This window comes from Papaver somniferum, unplaced genomic scaffold (assembly GCF_003573695.1).
Source record: "Papaver somniferum cultivar HN1 unplaced genomic scaffold, ASM357369v1 unplaced-scaffold_107, whole genome shotgun sequence".
NCBI classification, from domain to species: Eukaryota; Viridiplantae; Streptophyta; class Magnoliopsida; order Ranunculales; family Papaveraceae; genus Papaver; species Papaver somniferum.
In genome coordinates, this window is record NW_020619603.1 from 11914687 (window position 1) to 11937782 (window position 23096).

General features: G+C 38.5%; 1 protein-coding gene across 3 annotated transcripts; it reads left to right on the plus strand.

The window, feature by feature from the left end:
* Nucleotides 1-16653: 16653 nt before the first annotated feature.
* On the plus strand, nt 16654-22149 carry LOC113328275 (F-box protein At3g07870-like). 3 transcript variants are annotated; one of them, XM_026575391.1, is made up of 4 exons: nt 16654-16768; nt 17667-17758; nt 19834-20027; nt 20558-22149. In XM_026575391.1, the coding sequence occupies exons 3-4, from the start codon at nt 19859-19861 to the stop codon at nt 21922-21924; spliced, it is 1536 nt and encodes a 511-aa protein (XP_026431176.1). In that variant the 5' UTR covers nt 16654-16768; nt 17667-17758; nt 19834-19858; the 3' UTR covers nt 21925-22149. The 3 variants fall into 3 exon arrangements, 2 of the variants coding, with proteins under 2 accessions (XP_026431176.1, XP_026431177.1); XM_026575392.1 differs by lacking the exon at nt 16654-16768 and adding an exon at nt 16858-17024; XR_003349334.1 differs by lacking the exons at nt 19834-20027; nt 20558-22149 and adding an exon at nt 18123-18566.
* Nucleotides 22150-23096: the final 947 nt, after the last annotated feature.

The window sequence follows — 23096 nt, forward strand, 5'->3', positions numbered from 1 at the left end:
GATTGTAGTAGAGATAGTGGTAAAAAGGGGTCTTTTCAGACTTGTGAAGGAAACAATTTTCAAATTTAAATTAAACAAGCAAATAAATAATTCAAAGATTTAGAGAAAAATACCAAGACTAGGATTCCACCATTGACCAAATAAATAGTAAACTCTAAATAATATTCATGCAATTCTATCTTTAAAAATAATTCTAATATTTGCCTCAAATATATTTTTGAAGTAATAATGTAATCAAAGAGTATAAAACATCAAAAGTTTTTAAAACCCAGCATGCTTCATCAAATAAATTCACAACTATTCAATAAAAACTATTATTTCAATTCCAATTCCATGAAAATAATCCAATAATAATATTGCAAATAAATAGTAAAATTAGAATTATACCAATTAATGTGGAACAATGGCTTCCTCCGTCGCCTTGGCTAATGGGTTTAGCTCCTCATCCGGAAAACACACTCACAAGATGTATTCATGGCTAAATAAGTGTTTTTATTGATGAAAATAATTGATAATTGAAGTTTGTAACGCTGTAATAGTGTTACAGCGTCACTGTTACAAAAGGGTAAGTGCTGAAAATAATCGATACAACACAAGTGCTGTATAAAAACGACACAGCGAGTTCGCTGTTTGCACTGTTGAAGAACAACACTTCGGTACTGCTGTAATGAAGAACACGGATACTGCTGTTTAAGACTGTTGAAGAACGACTGACTCTACGAGTCTGCTCTTCGTGTTCTTGAAGTTCTTCAATGGCAGCCGCAGCAGCACTGTCTTCTCTGTAATCGCTTCTCCACGGCTCTCCTGGACTCTAAACTCTCTCCTAAAGGTTTCTCAAACTTTTTATGACTTGAACCAACTCTTATATAGTCTTTTAATCCCCAAAAATCTCTACTGAATCCGACTTTTTGTTTTCTTTTTCTTCTCTGCGCTGTTGAGAGAATATCTCTCTCTGATCTCCCTGTACGCGTTTATGAGTTATTCTATTGCCCCAAAACTCTCCCAAGACTTGAATAGGACCAAGTAGAGTTTTCTTTAGCGTAAAACTCTCCCAGAATCTCCTCAAAAAATCTTTGAAACGTAAACAGAACCATACGTGTCCTATTTGGACTCTGATTTCTTCTCCCGGCTATTCCAGCCCAATGTGATCGATCAAAACACATGTACCAGGTCTGTTTAGTCCATTCACATCCAGCCCAACTGATTTTGGGGGTTGAATCTCTTTAGAAACCGTCCATTAATCGAATCCAACTCTGCCAGTAAACATGCATGAAGTTTCCCGCCAAAACATTAATTTGAAAACGTGAAGAAATGTGATCTCCCCCTATCCAGTTCCGGTCTCCCTTTAGCAGATGCATGGAAATGGGTCACCCCTTAGTAATTAGGTTACCCCTTATCCAAAGTGAGAGTCCGTATAGTAATTTTCTCCCACGAGCGCAAAAGCCACTTTTTAGCGAATTTCTCCGCAAAAGCCTATTTCTCCAAAAATACCTACAGGGACATAAAAATCCATAATAAATATAAAATCGAGCACTAATAATATATACAATTGAGATTATATAAGACACAAAAATGTGCCTATCACTTAGCAGTACCTTTCAAGTATAAATAAGAACCCAACTCCACAGTTTCAAGTGTGGAAGTATTTCACCCAATATCATCTTCTAGCTTGGTATCAAGCTCTAGATCCAAAATCCGGCTTCCTCACCTATCCTAAAATCTATACAAAAACAAATCCAAACAATGGCAGAGGTTACAACTACTCTACGCCAGGTTCAAATCCATCACCTTGTTACTTTGAAACATACTGGCACTAATCATGTATTGTGGAAGGCTCAGTTCAAGCCTATACTGAAAGGCTATGACCTAACAGGTTTTATTGATGGATCAAAACAAAAACCTCCAAGAAATCTACCAGAAAGTGAGGATGTTAATCCTGCGTTTACAGCATATGAGCACCAAGACTCTTTGATCGATGGTTGGCTGAATTCTACCTTGACTCCTGAAGTTCTCAGTGTAGTTGCAGACCTTGATACTGCACAAGAGATATGGGATACCTTGGAGTCTGAGTTTGCTCCGAAAACATTTGCTCACCAGATGAATTTAAAGAGATAGCTCCATAATATGCACAAAGGTAATAAGACTTTGAAGGTGTATTTAAATGATGCTAAGCGTTTGTTTGATCAGCTTGCAGCCACAGGATACACCGTACCAGCTCATGAGAAAAAGCAATCCATTTGCAATGGATTAAATCATACATATGACCCAATTGTTACAACATTAAGTATTGCTGAAACAATGGACATATCAACCTTCATCACTCATCTTCTGACATTTGAGATGAGGCTAGAACATCAGCTGTCTCAGATGCAAGAACCAGTTGCAAACTATGTCAGTTCTTCCTCGTCATCTGCAGGCAGACCTGCACCAAGAGGAGTTCCAAATACACCAAGAGGACCAAATCCGCCAAACAATAACAATCGTTGCCCTCAACAGCCTCCGAGAAATACTGGTAATGGTCCAGTCTATTGTCAGATTTGCAAAAAGCGTAACCATACTGCAGATCGATGATGGTTTCGCTATGACAGAGATACTCAACAACATGCCAAAAAGCCTGAAGCTTATATTGCCTTACCAGGTGGTCAATCTAATGGACAATGGGTAACTGATATTGGTGTGACCCATCATTTAACTCCTGATGTGAACAACATCTGTATACCGCATGAGTATGAAGGCACGGATCAAGTTCGTGTAGGTAATGGTAATGGTCTGGAGATTGCGCATATTGGTAACGCAACATTCACTCATAATTCACGTTGTTTTATATTAAATCATATTTATCATGTGCCTAAGATTAAAACAAATCTTCTATCTGTTTTTCAATTTTGTAAAGACAACAACGTGTTTTTTTGAGTTTCACACAAGCTTTTTTCTTGTGAAGGACAAATGCACAGGAGCAATGCTGCTAAATGGGATGAATGAGAATGGGTTGTATATTTTCGATGGCATAGGTGACTTTTATCCATCCAAAACGCCACAGTCTTTTCTCTCAGCCCAGTTTACCTGTTTGGCACCAGCGCCTGGGTCACCCCATGCTTGGAACAATTTCAAAAATAATTAGGAATTTCTCCCTTCCTGTTTTGCATAAGAATTTCGATTTTTGTCACTCTTGTCATGTTAGCAAGAGTAGAAAACTTCCCTTTTCTCTCAGTACTACTACCTTTGATACACCTTTAAGTTTGATTGTTTCTGATATTTGGGTTTCTCCACAAATTTCAAGGAATGGTTTTCGTTATTACATGTTGTTAATGGATGTTTTCTCTCATTACACCTGGGTATTTCCAATGGTTCATCGTTCTGATGCTTACAATATTTTTGTTCAGTTTCACAAACAAGTAGAAAATTTAACTGGTTACAAAATCAAGGTTTTCCAATCTGACAATGCTCTTGAGTAAAAAAGAATTACCTCCTATTTAAACAGTTCAGTCATCCAACATAGATTTTCCTGTCCTCACACCTCAGCTCAGAATGGTCTTGCAGAGCGTCGTATAAGCATGTAACAGAAATTGGTCTAGCACTTCTATTTCATGCTCACTTGCCAAAAGAATTTTGGTCAGAAGCCTTTACAACTGCTTGTTATCTTATAAATAGGATACATAAATCTAAAACAGATTCCAAAACACCTCTTGAGTTGCTGTACAATAAGAAACCAGATTATACTTTTTAAGAGTGTTTGGTTGCTTAGCTTATCCCTATCTCCGGCCATACAATGCAAACAAATTAGAACCCAGGTCACTTCCTTGTGTATTTTTAGGGTACAGTGCAGCACATAAAGGCTATATTTGCCTCCATCTGCCAACCAATAGGCAGTATATTTCACGCCACGTGAGATTTGAAGAAACCACATTCCCATTCTCTCCTCGACAGCAGCAAGCTCTTGACGTTTGTTATCCAATTACTGCAACAAGCACAGATATCCTTGGCTCTTATGTTTTCAGTCCATCACCTCTTATTCAGCTACAGTTACAGCAGCCGCTGTCACCAGCATTAGAGCTGCAGACTCAGGCATATGCTCCAGAATCTCCAGAGTTTTCTCCGGCTGCTTCAGCAGAGTCAGCAATTAATTCCTTGTCTACTGCTCATGCTATTTCTGAGATTCAACCTACTCTACAGCAAGTGCAACAAGGTCACATGATGGTAACACGTGCTAAATCAGGCATTACCAAACCAATTTAGAAATTGTTTCTTGCCGCAACTAAGTATCCTGTGCATGACGAAGATGTTATGGAGCCGACGTGCTACTCTAAAGCTTGCAAAATACCTAAATGGAGAGAGGCAATGGAAAATCAGATAAATGCACTGATACGTAATGGCACTTACTCACTCGTAAAGTTTGAGTCTGGCATGAATGTAGTGGGGTCTAAGTGGGTCTATAGGATTAAGAGAAACCCGGATGGTTCTATAGAGCGCCATAAAGCACGCTTGGTTGCTAAAGGATTTACACAGCAAGAGGGAGTAGATTATGGTGAAACTTTCTCACCGGTAATCAAACCTTGCACTATCAGACTAGTTCTATCACTTGCAGTGATGAATGGATGGCAGTTGCGTCAACTTGATGTTGAGAACGCATTTTTACATGGTGTCTTGGAGGAGGAAGTTTACATGAAGCATCATGTTGGCTATGTCGATCCCAACTTCCCTGATCACGTCTGCAAGCTCCATAAATCCTTGTATGGCCTCAAACAGGCACCGCGTGCATGGTTTTCTCGTCTCAGCAGTCATCTTCTCCAGTTAGGGTTCAAGGCGTCAGTGGCAGACTCATCTCTTTTCATCAGAATTTCTGGTGGCTCAACTACATATGTGTTGATATATGTTGATGATATCATTGTGACAGGCTCTGCATCTAAGTTGATAGATCAACTGGTGACTGATTTAGGCACTGCATTTGCTGTTAAAGACATGGGAACTCTTTCTTATTTCCTGGGTGTTGAAGTTTTACATCAAGGTAACAAACTAGTGCTTTCCCTACGGAAATACATCTCAGACTTACTACATCGCACTAAACTAGATGGGGTAAAGCCGGTTTGCACTCCGCTGGCTGCAAACCTCCAAGTTCGTCGACAAGGTGCTGAGTTGTTTGCAGATCCCACTGTTGTAGTTTTGAAAGTGGTAATAAAGTTCGTTCAACTCGGATTGTGTAAAGGTTTGATTTAAGAACTAAGAATAAAAATACTAAAAATATATTTACAAGGTTATCACGAATATCGAGAGAGACTGAGACTCAGGATTCCACCAAATTCCATTCATGTGACTCAAATAATAATTCCAATCAATTATAGTTCAAATAATAAAAATATGGACTCTTGTTCTTTGCCAAAAATAGATTTTTGAAAAGCAATGACTGTAAATCAAAAGCATGATGTATCAAAAATACATAGACCAAGCATACACCATCAAACGAAATCACACTCATTCAATAAAAATCATAAATCGATTAAAAATCAATGCAATTAGTCATAAAAGAATTATTAGAATTACCCCATGCGTGAAATAGGGCTTCCTCCGTCATCCCAGTGTTGGGGTTTAGCTCATCATATTAATCACTTGCTCAAAATACATGTTTATAGCCCAAAAGCTGATTAAAAAGATGAAAAAGTATAAAACAATGAATCTGCGACCCACAAAAGGCGTCTGCTAAAAAACGATATTTCCTAACTGCTGTTGACGCTTCTGGAAATAAGTCTGTCCTTGGCGGTCCGTTCTTCCTTGTTCTTCAAGCTCTTTAATGGCGGAACAGCAGCAGGAGAAATTCTGATGGTTTGATTTACGCCTCCTGTGGTTCTCTAAATTACCCAAAACTGTTCGACACCCTTCTTGGGACCCTAAGCAACATATTTATACACAAAAGGGTCATCGAATCTCTCCCAAATCGCATCGAAATCTCCTCTTTCCTTCCTTGGCAGTCACGGCAATAATTCCTTCCCAACACTACAAAACAAAAGGCTTCTTGGGACGGCTAAAAAGCATTCCAAGAGGTCCAAATCCGTCCCAAGAAGATATTAGTGACGTTTTTCTGACCGTCCCCTGTTCCACCGTCACTAATACTATTTGGTCGTCATTTCTTTTAGGGACGGTCATATATTGCCTTAATTTAAAAATTTGATCACTAATAGGGACGAGTACTCCATGAGCGTCCCAAATAACCCTCTTTATGGACGGTTTTGAAAAAACATCCCGTCCCTAGAAGCTACTTATTTTGTAGTGCAAATTTGTTTCACGCGTTTCTGAGCTCTCTCGATTATACCAAACTCTTCCTTAGTTAGAATATGTATCTTTGGAACGAATTTCTTGCCTTTAATCTCTCTGAATTTCCAAATTCGAACCCATGAAGCCGTGTTTCCTTATTTGACTTTGATTCCAATTTCCGTTCATTCCAGCCCAATTCGATTAATCCAATTGCTTCTAGTTAACTTGTATAACCATGATAAGTCCAGCCCAATCAATTTCCGGTGTTTAATCTCCCTAAAACAGATCCAACAATCGGATCAAAATACAACAGCGATATGCATGGCCTTTCCCGCCAATTTTCTAATTCAAACGTGAAGAAGAGGGTGTCCCCTTATCCTGTGCTGTTCTCCCTTTAGCAGATGCCTGGAAATAGGTCACCCCTTAGTAATTAGGTTACCCCTTATCCAAAATCGAGGGTCCGTATAGTGATTTTTCTAGGACATTTTCCGCACTTTTTCGGGGTATCTCCGGGGTATTTCTGGGGTACTTCCGGTACACTTCTGGGGCGCTTCCGGTACACTTTCAATGGAGGTCCAAACGCCGAATTTTCAGCTAATTTCGCCGCAAAACCTTATTCTTCTAAAAACACATACAAATAAATAAAATAACCAAATAAGTACAAAATTGAGCACTAACACTATATACAATTGAGCTATATTATACACATAAATGCATCTATCACCCACTCTTTACAGAAGTGTTGTGGGGGCTTTGCAATATCTGCACATCACACGGCCTGACATAGCAGTGGCTGTTAACAAGGCCTGTGAATTTATGCATGAACCATATTTGGAGCACTGGGAACTAGTTAAACGTATCTTGCGTTATTTGTAGCAGACAATCGACTACGACTTGTTCTTCTCACCAGCCTTGAACTATTCGCTCAATGCCTATTCGGATGCAGATTGGGTAGGGAATTTAGATGATCGGCGTTCAACTAGTGGCTACCGTATCTATTTTGGGGGTAATCTTATTTCTTGGAGTGCCAGGAAACAGAAGACTGTTTCAAAGTCCAGCACAGAATCAGAGTATCGTGGCATTGCTATTGCAACTTCAGAACTTATCTGGATTCAATCTCTGTTACGAGAATTAGGAATTCATACACTTGTACCTTCCTTATGGTGTGACAATTTGGGAGCAACATATCTGACAGCAAACCCTATCTTCCACGCAAGGACAAAGCATATTGAGATCGACTATCACTTTGTACGTGAACGAGTGGCAGCTAAACAACTGCAGGTACACTTCATTAGTTCAAGGGATCAAATAGCTGACTTATTTACTAAAGGCCTGCCTTCCTCTAGGTATCAACTTCTCCGTGACAAATTGAACATCCGTAAACTCCAGTTCAACTTGAGGGAGGGTGTTAGTAAGCAAACTGAGTCAGCTGCATCTTGTTAACAATAACAAGATAAACACTATCACCGGGTCTCATTGAGTCAGTCAGAGCAATCAACTATGAAGTTTTCTAAAGCTATATTTACGGTCTGTTTTGCATAGAGTCTGTAACAACTTATGTAACTGCTTAGCAGTACCTTTCAAATATAAATAAGAACTCAACTCCACAGTTTCAAGTGTGGAAATATTTCACCCAATATCATCTTCTAGCCGTAACATTGTTGTTTTATCTTTGTTGTAGAACACGTACCCTTTCCAATACTCGTACGGGTACTGTTGTGGGTTTTCTGGATTCTGAAAGCAATACTTATCGTGATGATGGTTCAACTACCACACAGGGAGCATTGTTCTGCGCTTTCTTGTCATCAAAATTTTATTTGTTTGCATTATTTATAAACATCTGTGCAAACTGCAGGTGGACCATATGTGCATTATGAGAGGGATACTTATCGTGATGATGGTCCAACTACCAAAGAATCAATTTCACGTTGTAATGATCTGATCGTCCCCCCAACAGTAAAACCAATGTCTGGCAAAGGTAGCGTTGTTGTTTTATCTTCTTCTTGTGAATAATTTGGCTTCGCATCTGCTCAGCCATGTTTAGGAAGATTATGTATAACTCACATCTGTTGCAGGTACGACTGTTCACTGGTGCATATCTTAGTAACCAGGAACGGGAACGAGGTCGGAAACGGGAGCGAGGTCGGGAACGGGATTCGTGAAAATCTCAAAAAATGAAATTCGTGGAACGTATCGGGAGCGTAAATTATGTTCATAGAAAAATTAGATATACTACTAATTTTCCTACACTATCGTTCATTTTCTTTTTTATTTTTGTGTCTTCAAGAATTTGGAAGCTAGTTTGGTGCATAGAAAATATAGGGAAGATATTGGGCTTGGGCTCCAACTTAGCCCACGGTAAAAACAAGACATTCTTAATTAAAAATAACCCAAGCCAATTCTAGGGTTTTAATTCAAAACAACATTTTTTCTTCTTCTTATTTTTCATGCAGCCGTCTTCTTCTTCCTTGCTTCTTCTGTACTTTCTTCCCCGGTCTTTTTTCTCTGCTCTCTTTCTTCCCCGGTCTTTTTTCTCTGCTCTCTTTCTACCCTTTCTTCTTCCTGTTCTTCTACTATACTTTCTTTCCCCTTTCCTCTTCCCTTTCTTTTTCTCTGTGCTTTTTCCCCTTTCTTTTTTTTCTCTTGCACTGAAACGTTTCTCACCGAGTGGGAGCGCGTTTCTTTCATGTCAGGAGCGCGTTCCCGTCACGAATTTCAGTGGGGAACGCAAAATCGCGATTTCGAATGAGATTCGTGAGGTGGTTGGACGTTCCTGGCTACTAAGGTGCATATACACGGTGCTTGTGCAAATAATTGCTGTGCTTTACAAAGATGCATGGGTCTGTGGTGGGACTGGTTTTTGTCTTGCTTCTTTTGCATATTATTCATGACCACAAGATCAACCAGCTTGTCCTATTTTTTTCTTCGGACTTGTCGAAAAACATTGTTACTAAATTTTGTAACAATGCTCGTGCTGCTGTTTCATTGTTACGCAACTGCTCTGTTTTGCTGATATACAGTGTGGGTTCTGCATCAAACTTATTTGTTTGCATTATATCTAAACATTTTTGTGCAAACTGCAGGTGAAACATCTCAAATAACTGATGAGTGTTCTCTGGATTCTGAAAGCAATGCTTGTCATGATGTTGTTGTTTTATCTTTGCAGTTTATCCATGTTTGCCCAGTTTCATCTCCCTTGCTAGTTTCCATGCAACGTTGTTTTTGAGGAATCCGCAAAAACATTAGCACAAAACTAGCATGCAGAACGACACGTAGACCAAAGTCGACTTTATTTTGCCACGTTTTGATCCGTTACCCGTTTACTATGTGACACCTCAAGCACTTTATAATGACACGAGTTAACAACATATGACCCCTGATGCATTATTTTATGATGACACGTGTTAACGTTTGACATGTCTTGACAATCCCAAGTCGGCCAATTTGTCTCTCATTATAGGATTCAGTTGTCCTAGGGTTTAGTTTGATTGTCAAACTAAGGCGATTTCCATTTTGTAGTTCAGTTCTGCTTCCAGTGGGTGATTTCTTTTTTTCAGTCTCGGTGTTGTTTTCGGAATCATTGAAGCCTATAAATAATAAAAAGGGTCTAGCATCGTAGAAAAGCACATCCACCATGGTTTTCTTTTTCTGAAACTAGCTAGATTTTTTCTTACTTTTTGGTTTTTGTTTTTTGTTATTAGATCAACAATCATTCATGGAGTCTCTTCCCGCGGATATCGTACAAGATATCCTCTCTCGGGTTCCAGCTGAATCTGTTTTAGGGTGCAAATTAGTTTGTAAGAAATGGGTGAAACTCATCCGGGGAAATCACTTTGCTAGTATGCACCTCAGGCGCCTGCTTAACCATCTCCACGATGGGGACGAAGATAATCTAGCTGCTAAGGTGGAGCCAGGTCTCTTTTTTGCTGGTCGCACCGACGATCCTGACGTCTACAGGACTTTACTTTTCCATGGAGGACAACTAATTGATAGGATTAACAACGATGAGAAATATATCTACAATCAAAATCTGAAAAGGATCTATCATCCTCGTATGCACCATAAACCTTTACATATTCACTTGGTTGGCTCCTGCAACGGTTTGGTTTGTGCATTTCAACACCACCATTTGGTTATAGATCCCATCTATATCTGCAATCCTCTTACCAGAGAATATGTGTATCTTCCTCAACTAGTTGTAAACGAAGAAGACCTTGTTGATCCCGAATTTTTTCGTATAGAAGGAGGAGTGGTTAGCATGGTTAACCAAACTGCATGCGGGTTTGGGTACGTTAGTTCAACCAATGAGTACAAGGTTGTTAGAATCCATTACGTCGATTATGAAGAAGGAATTGTTGAAGTATACACACTTGGCAGTGGTTTTGGGTGGAGAGCGATAGGTGAGATTCCCTATCGCCTGGATATGTCGTGGGATGGTAAGGGTATTTGTGTGAAGGATGCTATTTATTGGCTTACGTACAACAAAGTTGTGAAATTCGACTTGGCTAAGGAAGAGTTTCGGTTGCTGCCTGCCCCTCCTTGTATGCAAAACCGTCAGAACGAAGATAAATGTGGCCTTGTAGCGCTTGGAAGGCAGTTGTGTTTCTATATGGACAAGTTACGCATAGAAATCTGGTCCTTGATGGAAAGTAGTGACTCGAAGGAAACCTGGCGTATGGAGTGTGATTTTGATTACGAACCCGTAGTAGGTTCTCGTGAAAGTCGCTTTTTGCCAATTTTACTTGCGAAGAATGGGCAAATCATATTTTTATATCATGGATCTGTGCTTTATTGTTATGACAAGACAACAACAGTTTTGAAGATGATTTCCAACGAAGCGTCAGCCGATTATTTGGAGTATGTCGAAGCAGTTGCTCACGTAAATACCTTGGTATCATTGGAAGCCATGGGGGAAAATTCAAAGAGATACACGGTTCATCCATGTGGGGTCGGTACTCCATGGGATCATGTTATCGATGAGTTAGACCGAGTTGCTCTGGGTGAGGTAGACCGAGTTGCTCTGAGTGAGGAAATTGATACGACGCGTTTCAGGTTCAGGCGAGCATAAAGATTTGTCCTCTCATTTCAATTGTGATGCAAGAAATTGATACGACGCGTTTCAGGTTCAGGCGAGCATAACGATTTGTCCTCTTATTTCAATTTTGATGCAAGGATTGTTTTGTTTGATGGTATTTTTTTTTTTTACTTAAGAACTCTGGTTGTGTCCCCCCTCACTGTTACATTAAAAGGTTTTTCTTTTGGACACTTCAATTTTATATTTTTCCGTCTTATCTAATTTCGTGGACGTACGCTGATGGTGTTCCTAGACAATCTCGGGTAGCATCTGAGACATAACGTGTCCTAGTTAACTCCCATACAACTCTTTGATTGCTCAGAGGCATAATGTATTGTTAGTTTGTGTAACAACAATTCAAGAGAACTAGATTCCAAGGTGCTGTTCCAAATTTTAAACCGAAATTTTAGATGGTTTTTCTACAGAGAATTCCTGAAAGAGACTTAGACAGAGTGAAAGTGAGAAATCTAGAAGTTATATGTAACACTTTCAAGGGTAAGACTTTATAATCAATAAGAAAACATCTTCTTCTCGGTAGGTGTAGGTCTTCATGGCCGAACCACGTTATATACTTGTGTTAATCTTTACATTTCATGCTATTTACATCTTGTTCATGATGAATCTTGTATGTTTAAGTAGTTTTTAATCTTAAATTTCACTTGGGTGTAGTAGTCAGAAAATATGCAACTACAATATCTATGTCTACACAATTGTGAGACAATTGAACACCTAAACCTAGAATCTTTGATTTGTCAATTCAAGGGAATAAATTCAAGCACATCCCGTAATGACGAAAATCTCCATTAAAAAGTTCCTTTTAACGGTCAAAATTTTCATGGTAGTATTAGTTGGCCTGCCTAATAGATTGGTCGGTTCTCCATGAAACATTCTTCAATCTCTGCTCAACTTATAGCTTAATTTACTAGCTAGCTATGTAAATGCAGCGTTTCTTCATCAAAGGACAGTATACTTTGGAATCGTGGTACAGAATAGATTTTTTGTAAGTGAAAATATGGCAGCAACTCCAACAGAAATGGAAAACTTGTTTGTGTTCCTCGTTCACTTCCGAGGCACATAAATATACGGTGATGATATCAGAATCTGTTTACTTTGGTTTACTTTGGTTTAGAGAACAAGCTAGTAGATAAATAATCGAAGAAGGTGTAGGTTTACTTTGGTTTTAAATCATTTTTAAGGGTAGTACGAATGTCTTTGAATTTGATTACTAATAACATTCAGATATGCTTCAAACAAACAAACAAAAAAGCAAACATCTCAGATATACTTAGCGTAGGATTGTGTTTCGACATGTCATGTCATATGTGGTGTTAGGACGTACTGAGTATATGTCTTCTCAAATAACTGGTAATATGATGAATTTTTGAAATGTGAGTTTTTAGTTTATAGCAAAACTATATCCCTTTTGGGTATAGTGTTGTAGTAAAAAGAAAATGAAAGATAAAAATAAACTTATTGATCGGCATAGGGCTAGGAGTTACACCCACACCTATCTCTCTGGAAGCACCATTACCGCTTACAAGCAGGCTACATGTGGGTTGTACGTAACTTTTTGTGTGTTCAACTAGCGCGTTGCGTCAACCAAGTATGGTATGACTCCACCCATACTTTGTATCCTCGTATATATACCATGATACGGAATGTTTGTAGACCTAATTTTAAAAATAGAACGAAAAGAGAGTGTTACTAAAAATATTATACCAAATGGTGGTTGTGAAGTGAATGTTGAGAATGTCATTAGTTGTTGGTTTCAGTTTGATTGCTAAAAAATAATTGATTTCCTTTTCTAGACCAGTTCTATTTCCTAGTTTAGATGACTTTCTTCTCTTACTCTCGGTGTTTGTTGTAGGAATCGTTGAATCCTATATAATAACATGGTTTGAACTCTAGCATTGTAGAAATGCTAGAGTATCATTGTTTTTGCTGGTGATAGTATCATTGTTCTTCTATTCAGTGGTGGTGGTGTACTAGAGGTACTAGAAACAGAATTTGATATAAGATATTGGATAAATTAGTTGAATTAGTACTAGTTTTTCTTCTCTTAGCAATTGCCAGAAAAACCTCTTCTTGAATCAGATCCAGAATCTAATTAATTTCTCAACATTAGATCCTTATTGGTGTGTAAAACTTCATCTAAATCTTCACTTCCACCACCATCTGAAACCCCTACTTCAACATCCTCATCAAATTCTCTACTGAAATTCTGTCAATCCCATGAGACTTGAGTACCGTACCATGATAAGTACTAGTATCAGATATTGTTCTAGTTCTTGAAAGGAGGGAGTTTCTCAACGAGTGTTTGAGTTTGTAAATTAGTAGAATGATTGAGATGATGAAGACTGTTGAGAGAATTACAGCAACATATTTTGGTCAAGTGGATTGTTCGTTTGGGAAGATTAAAGATGAGATTTTTAATATTCTGGTATCGGAGGATGGTGGGCATGAAGAAAAAAGGTTTGTACTACTTCGTTTTTTTTTTATTTTCCTTGAGATTTGAAGCATCTCAGTTTTTAGCTCTATTTCACCTTGCATCACATCTTGCAATTTCACTGTTGATTTGCTTTTATTTTTATGATTGAATAAGAGAAAAAACGAGTCTTTGATTATTCAGTTACTTTATAGTTATATGCTGTAGTGTAGTGATAGTACCAAGTGCATCGAATGATTTGCAGTACCGCCCATCCTATTTTACTGTATTTATTTTAGTCATTATTCACGGCTTTACCCTTTCCTTTTGCTATCTTTATCTTCAACCACAAAGACCATATTTTTTTTTTCAGACTCACTCCATTGCCGTTTAGAAGAGTGTTATAAAAAAAAAAATTTATATCCACCAAAATTTTCTCCCAAAAAAAAAAAAGGTTTCTCCTATTTCCTACCCCACTTTTCCTATTTCCCATACCCATAAAATCCCATCCCCAATTGTACTATGTACCACCCAAATGAATTTTCACATTTCCTAAATGCTGCCTTTGACTTTTTATTTACACCTAAAATTAAAATTACCCCTACAACTAACGTCCACCATCCAAACCACTTCTTCTTTTCCATCTCATCTCCACCACCGGCCTGCCCCCATCATTGGTCATCTTTTTTATTATTTTTTGGTCATATTCCGACCTTGTATAAGAGAAGATCCCTCCCAAACAACTTAGGAATTGTTGTAACAAAACCTAAGTAAACCTTAAACCTAATTTTTAATTTTTGAAAGCGTGATTGTATATGACTATAATGTGATTAATGTGTAACAATAACATGTCAACAGTCGAGCGATCACAATGATGGCTGAGAGTGCTGCTGTTTATGATGACTCCTCTAAGAATCCAGTACAGAGAGGATAATGTATACTTACAGGTGATATTAAACCATAGTGAAGTTTCCCCATATCTTGGCCAACCTAATTCGTTCAGCGAGTGTATTTAAGCCCGTAATAACTTGTGTCTTCAGTGATTCAAATCCAAGGATTTACATGTTAATGGTTTTCTTTTTAATGGAAAGGGAAAGTTTCGTAACAAAGGAGATAAACAGGATTGAGGATAGTCATGGTCAGATTTAATTTGACCTTTGGGATGGTAAATAGGAAAAAAACAAAATCAAAAAGTGTATTGATTTCACGAATTATGATAGGGATGGGAAATAGGAAAAATAGGGATGGGAAATAGGGAAAACCAAAAAAATTCCATGTGAAACAAAAAAATCGGCATGTCCCACACGTGATTAACAAGGGATGTTTTTAGGGATTTCTTTTTGCTTCACTCTATTTTGTGAGATTATCTCCTGGTGTATTCATCATTTCTGGTGTCATAAACACAAAAATCTAAATGGACAGTCTTTTTTTTCTGAAAATTTTATCCTTTCAGAAATTTGCCGCAGGCTCATTTTGGCTAACTAATCCACTTTGGAGTAGTTACTACTTACCCTTGCTCACATAAACATCATTTTTGCTAACCATTAAGCTTTCAGAGCCTCGTTTAATCGGGGCCCTAAAAACTAATTAGGGACTTCATCTATTTTATTTGCACCCCAAAATTTTCAGGGGCATATAAATAAGGGTGAAATAAAGATGTATCCCTACTTTTTTGGGTGCATACAGATGTACCACCGCTTTTTTCACTTTTACATATGTACTTCTGTTTTGACCGTTTTTTTGAAAAAACGGCTAACGGAAAGTTAACCTCCATGTCAGCGGTTAAATTGTCCAACTCACTTGCTACGTAAGTTGTGTACATTGTCCAACTCGTCTATTCTACCACGTAAGATGCGTGCAATCAACAATGTTTCAAAGACAACTGCAATTCCGAAATCAAATTGAACTTGTGTAAGAATCAGTATAATCTCAACATTGCTTACGTTGTCTGCAAGAACAAACACTGTGAAGCATTCAGATGGGCTTCAAATGCAATAGTTATTTTACTGTATTTATTTTAGTCATTATTCACGGCTTGACCCTTTCCTTTTGCTATCTTTATCTTCAACCACAAAGACCATATTTTTTTCAGACTCACTCCATTGCCGTTTTAAGTTGTCATCAGAAATGTGACGCTGCGAACTCCTAACGCCGTACTTTGAGTTCAATGTTGTGATGTTTAGTATTTTGTTATCTAGTAGGAGTAGTAAAGATGCTATATCTGCAGGGTGTACTTTTTGCAGTCATATATTCTGATTGGTTTATAACTGAATCCGAATTTGTGATTGTTTTTCTTTTTGGGTTACATGTGAAAACTCTGCCATATTTGTGCACAAGTAGTAATTAGTAATGTCTAGCACCACATTGGGGATTGAATGCAAAACTCAACGACAGGGAAAGGGGTCAGGTAGGTAGGGAGTGTTGGGGATGGTGTCATTCATGATCATCATGATATGTTGGCTTGGCTACTATCAATATAATTCAGTCAACGACCGTAACTCAATCCTTGGCGATTGACTTATAGTGAATTACTACAAATTGGTTCTCTTTCTCAATGATCACTCCTGTCTCAATTGTTTCCAAATAGTTTCTGACCCCTGAACACACCAAACCCAATCAACTACTAAGACAATGCAGAAAAACCAAGTCCAGAGATTGGTACTACGCTATTCTGATAACGTGTGTAACATTCTGTTCATAGCCTCAGACAAGAAAGAGTGTATGTTGAGAGTGTTTGGGATAAGACTTGTGGAGAAACAAAGTAGTTGGAGTGGTGTGACATCAGTTTACTGCATTGAACTTGTTTGGTTTTTAGTTGGATTGACACGTGCGAGTCAGATGCTACCGAACCCACCCACCCTCTTAAATTATTCTCTTTTTTTTTATTATTATTTCCTTTTCCTTTTACTACTGTGTTTCTCTTCAACACGAAGACCATATAGTTTCTGAGCCTCCATGGCGGCAGGCTTTCTGCTTTGAGTTTTCACTAATCGGCCGAGGATAGTGACAGATTGAGGAGGCAGGTATGACTCTGCGAACGCCCTACTTTTGAAATTAATGTTTTGTTTGTCTTCTCTTGTGAAGATGATGACTGTATGTCTCAGGGTTGTACTTGGGTTGCAGAGTTGTGTTATTCTTAGTCAAGGCTGTCTGATCCCTCTGTGTTGTTCTGATTGGTTTGGGCAAAGTTAATGCCCAATTTGTGTTAGATTTACTTTTTGTAGATCTCAAAAAATTTGCCATTTTTGTGCTAAACATGGGAAGCTGATACATAAACCGGTCAGTAATGTTCTTTTTGTTTGTGATTTCTGTCTGGCTGGCATCACTGAGTAACATTGGGAGATAAGATTCACTTGTTATTTAGATCTAGAAAGAATAATACCCCTTTTTTGGTGCAAGTTCCCCAGCTACTATGAAATTGTAGAAATGATCTTTCATTAATTTTGTTCAAAAGGAGGTCCCCGGACATATTTCACTTTTATTTGGATCCGGAATTCTCCATTTTTTGGAGCAAGTTGCCCAGCCACGCCGGTGACTTAATTCTGTCACTAATTTTTACGGATTCTTCCTTTGGTGTGGTAACAACCGAAAAGGTTACCTATTTTTCTCAAACAACTGACCATGATTTTTAAAGTGACAAAATTTATATTTCTCCAGTATGATGACAAAAATTCCTTAAGAATGGGTTAAATTTCAAAGTGTGCTTATACATTTTTCATTTTTTAGTGTATAGTCTGGCACCCCATGGTCTTGACTATATGGTTGGCTGGTGTATTTTGGAAGAGAGTAATGTCTTTTCTTAAGTTATTTTTACTTGGCTGCCTATATCTGAATATTCAAGGTACTTGGTGTTTTGCTTAGAGATGAGTATGGTCATGATCATAATTGGTGACTCATAAAATTATGCTTTACATGTTGCAGCACAAGAAACAACACAAAAGGGAGCTGAATAGTAGCAGCTCACGGCCAGTAGCGTTGACACATTACTTTTGAAACTCTAAATTAAGAAAGAGGTACGAGTACTGCTATCCAGCTATCTTCATTGTACAATTAAAACACTTGTGTGGAATTCATACACATGTTCTGTATGATTACTCATGATCAATCTTTGTTTGTCCCAAACGATAGTATAAACAATTAGGTTGTGCTTGGTAGAGCATAACTACTAGCTTTGATGGTTGTTAAGGTGACAACAAATTAACTAATTTTAGTCGAGATTTTATAGAGTTCGCTTTCTATTCTAGAGTTATTGTTTTAGGGTTAAATATTGTCAAACACATATATTTTAATGACATTCTGGGTTAAAGGAATTGAGGGAAATCATAACACAATTACTTCATTAGCAAGCCTGAAACGCTGGATTTCGTTACCCTGCAGACGCGAACCAGGATTCAGGGCTTGCGCTTGAAGAGAAAGAACCCACTGCTGAGCCTTTGCTGAGCTCCAGAGTAACCAGCATTGGGAGCAAACGCAGTCATCGATGAGATGGCTGTCTCCAAAAAAGATGGTTGTAATATACACAAAAAAGTGGACACTGGTGTAGGGGTGATGTTTAAGACACTGGTGTCCAAGTGATGGAACTTTGTGGCTTATTGTGTGTTGTTCAAGACACGGGTGTCCAACTGATGTCTAAGACACTGGTGTCCGAGTGATGAAACAGACACTAGAGATACATTTGAATGAACCCAGTCTTGTTAGATGTCAAAACTGATTTCAGAGGGAAATAAGCATGTGTATATAAATAAACGGTTGTTGAATGGTTCTTTGTGTAAATATAAATAACTGCAAGGCAGATTAGGCGCTTGCTAGTTTTCTTCTACTTATTGGTGCTTGTGAGTCCCAAATGAGTTGAACGCTATCTGCTCAGGCAGGATCTGATTATGTTGTTGTGCATTCTGATATGATTTGATTGCCTTGCTTGTGCTGACTTGGGTTTGGTAGTATTGGTGATGTTCCGTATTTTCTGTATAACTCACATCCATCCGTTGCTGATACGACTGTTTGCTGGTGCATATACACGGTGCTTTTGCAAGTAAATGTCCTGCTGTACAAGGATGACTGGGCTTGTTGTGTTTGATTGTTTTGCGTGAAACTGGTTTTGGTCTTGGTTTATTTTTTGCATAGAGATCGTTTTACATATAAGACTGGTGCAATATCACCAGCCTTGTTTAGTTTCATTTAAATCATGTGAGACTCATGCAAAAATCACCAGCTTTGTTTCCAGATCGTTTTCGTTGATGATTAATCATTCAATGTGAATCTCAGTTTCTTTACCTTCAATCTAAATTCCGAATTCTACTAAGAAAAGAAAAATCCAATATTCATAATTTCTGTGTGAATGGCACTTCCTGTTTCTCCTCAGGTCTGCTCCTTGGGTTTCGTTTAGCAAATTTGTCTGTGTCAGGAATTGGGTTTGGTTTTAATTTTCTTCTTAGATCAAATGCTCTAGACAAAGCAAAGAAATAAGATCAACTGTTTTTTATTTCGATAAATTAATTTATCCAAGCAGCTCGAATAAACATTTGGTGAAACAAGAACTAACTGATCCTTTATTTATAATCGCCTATTTCCGTGAGATTAACTGATAAAAAGATTTTTATTTTTAGAAAAAACCTTCTCCATTACTAATTTTCGTGTCAACATTATTCTTGGGGACGGACTACACGTGGACCGAGTCAACTATTGTGTGTTGACCTGAAAAAAATCAAAAACTATAGTATGTGTGTTGACCTGAAGAAAATCAAAAAGCGACGGACCAGAAAAAACAGGTTCTGTGCCGTAGAACAGTGGATCCTACGTGACTATTTTTTTGCTAGGTCTTGTGTTCGAAACTCTTGAAGAGGAGCTAAATTTTTAGTGTAGTGTTTGTGGTTGGTGGGTCGGGTGGAAATTAGGCCAGCCCGAATGTATGGGCTTGGTGGGGAGCCTGTCCTTGTTAAACCTCTGGCATTAGTTTATATTGGCATGTCATACCAGTACTAGTACCGTATGGTTGTGACAAAAATTGCTTTGTTTTGGGCATATACAGTGTGGGTCCTGCTTCAAACTTATTTGTTTCATTATTTCTAAATATTTGTGCAAACTGCAGGTGAAGCATATTAAAAAAAACTGATATGGGCCTTAAGGATTCTAAAAGCGATACTTATCATGGTGATGGTTCAACTGCCTCAGCAGCAGTTTTAGATGGTGGTCGTATGGATGGTTCCACCACCACAATAGGTGTAGCTTGTGCAGACTCCGGAGGCTCCCTAGTATTAATATTGGGAGACTCGCAAGGCAAAGGTAGTGTTGTTGTTGTTGTTTTGTGTTTGCAGTTTGTTTGTCCATGTTTTATCTCCCTTGCTAGTTTCCATGAAACGTTGTTTTTGAGGAATCCGCAAAAACATTAGCACAAAACTAGCATGCAAACGACACGTAGACCAAAGTCGACTTTATTTTGCCACGTTTACTATGTGACACCTCAAGCACTTTATAATGACACGAGTTAACAACATATGACCCCTGATGCATTATTTTATGATGACACGTGTTAACGTTTGACATGTCTTGACGTCATATGACACTTGGAGGTGACAGAATCCCAAGTGGGCCTAGGGTTTAGTTTGATTGTCAAACTAAGGCGATTTCCATTTTGTAGTGCAGTTCTGCTTCCAGTGGGTGATTTCTTTTTTTCGGTGTTGTTTTCGGAATCATTGAAGCCTATAAATAATAAAAAGGGTCTAGCATCGTAGAAAAGCACATCCACCATGGTTTTCTTTTTCTGAAACTAGCTAGATTTTTTCTTACTTTTTGGTTTTTTTTTTTGTTATTAGATCAACAATCATTCATGGAGTCTCTTCCCGCGGATATCGTACAAGATATCCTCTCTCGGGTTCCAGCTGAATCTGTTTTAGGGTGCAAATTAGTTTGTAAGAAATGGGTGAAACTCATCCGGGGAAATCACTTTGCTAGTATGCACCTCAGGCGCCTGCTTAACCATCTCCACGATGGGGACGAAGATAATCTAGCTGCTAAGGTGGAGCCAGGTCTCTTTTTTGCTGGTCGCACCGACGATCCTGACGTCTACAGAACTTTACTTTTCCATGGAGGACAACTAATTGATAGGATTAACAACGATGAGAAATATATCTACAATCAAAATCTGAAAAGGATCTATCATCCTCGTATGCACCATAAACCTTTACATATTCACTTGGTTGGCTCCTGCAATGGTTTGGTTTGTGCATTTCAACACCACCATTTGGTTATAGATCCCATCTATATCTGCAATCCTCTTACCAGAGAATATGTGTATCTTCCTCAACTAGTTGTAAACGAAGAAGACCTTGTTGATCCCGAATTTTTTCGTATAGAAGGAGGAGTGGTTAGCATGGTTAACCAAACTGCATGCGGGTTTGGGTACGTTAGTTCAACCAATGAGTACAAGGTTGTTAGAATCCATTACGTCGATTATGAAGAAGGAATTGTTGAAGTATACACACTTGGCAGTGGTTTTGGGTGGAGAGCGATAGGTGAGATTCCCTATCGACTGGATATGTCGTGGGATGGTAAGGGTATTTGTGTAAAGGATGCTATTTATTGGACTACGTACAACAAAGTTGTGAAATTCGACTTGGCTAAGGAAGAGTTTCGGTTGCTGCCTGCCCCTCCTTGTATGCAAAACCTTCAGAACGAAGATAAATGTGGCCTTGTAGCGCTTGGAAGGCAGTTGTGTTACTATATGGACAAGTTACGCATAGAAATCTGGTCCTTGATGGAAAGTAGTGACTCGAAGGAAACCTGGCGTATGGAGTGTGATTTTGATTACGAACCCGTAGTAGGTTCTCGTGAAAGTCACTTTTTGCCAATTTTACTTGCGAAGAATGGGCAAATCATATTTTTATATGATGAATCAGTGCTTTATTGTTATGACAAGACAACAACAGTTTTGAAGATGGTTTCCAACGAAGCGTCAGCCGATTATTTGGAGTGTGTCGAAGCAGTTGCTCACGTAGATACCTTGGTATCATTGGAAGCCATGGGGGAAAATTCAAAGAGATACACGGTTCATCCATGTGGGGTCGGTACTCCATGGGATCATGTTATCGATGAGTTAGACCGAGTTGCTCTGGGTGAGGTAGACCGAGTTGCTCTGAGTGAGGAAATTGATACGACGCGTTTCAGGTTCAGGCGAGCATAAAGATTTGTCCTCTCATTTCAATTGTGATGCAAGAAATTGATACGACGCGTTTCAGGTTCAGGCGAGCATAACGATTTGTCCTCTCATTTCAATTGTGATGCAAGGATTGTTTTGTTTGATGGTTTTTTTTTTTACTTTAGCTCTGGTTGTGTCCCCCCCCTCACTATTACATTAAAAGGTTTTTCTTTTGGACACTTCAATTTTATATTTTTCCGTCTTATCTAATTTCGTGGACGTACGCTTATGGTGTTCCTAGACAATCTAGGGTAGCATCGGAGACATAACGTGTCCTAGTTAACTCCCATACAACTCTTTGATTGCTCAGAGGCATAATGTATCGTTAGTTTGTGTAACAACAATTCAAGAGAACTAGATTCCAAGGTGCTGCTTCCAAATTTTAAATCGAAATGATCCTCTTCTGGCCGAGGCTCATGGTGTTCTACTTGCATTGACGTTTGCATTACTATTGAGGGAGACAGCCAACAATTGATCCTTAATGGTGAAAACTTTTAGAATACGGGCATCCAACTCAAAACCAATTGTCAATGAGTGGAGAGGCCCTAAGGGATTATAAACTGTAGGATCTTAAATGCTCAGACAATGTGGGATTAATAATCTCAACATGCCCCCTCATGTGTAGTCTCGTTGGGTCTAACACGTGGACAATTAAATCGGGTGATGCGGAGTAAAGGTGCGGTCAACTGACTCGACACAAATAGCCTGCTCTGTTACCAAATTAAAGTCTGCGGGCATCCAATTCAAAACCAATTGGCAATGAGTGGAGAGGCCAAACAATGTGGGACCTTAAGGGATTATAAACCGCAGGATCTTTGATGCCCAAACAATGTGGGACTAATAATCTCAACAAAAACTCGACTGCAGTGAAGAATTAGGCGCTTGATTGAAGAAGTTAAGGCTCTCTCCAACCAGTAATAATCGAATCAGTCTGCATTTAGGCACTCATTTCCAGCAAAAAGAAAAAGTCAATCACTTGATTTAATTTCATCAATATTCCAATATTTGTTATCATTATTGAAACGTTTATAGCGATTTTCGAGGTTAATGACCAAGACATGTGCCGATAATTGTATTTTTTTTACCTAATAAACCATTATACCTTGCAACAGGTTCATTTGCATTGGCAACTACCAAAAGAAAGTAGTACCATATCT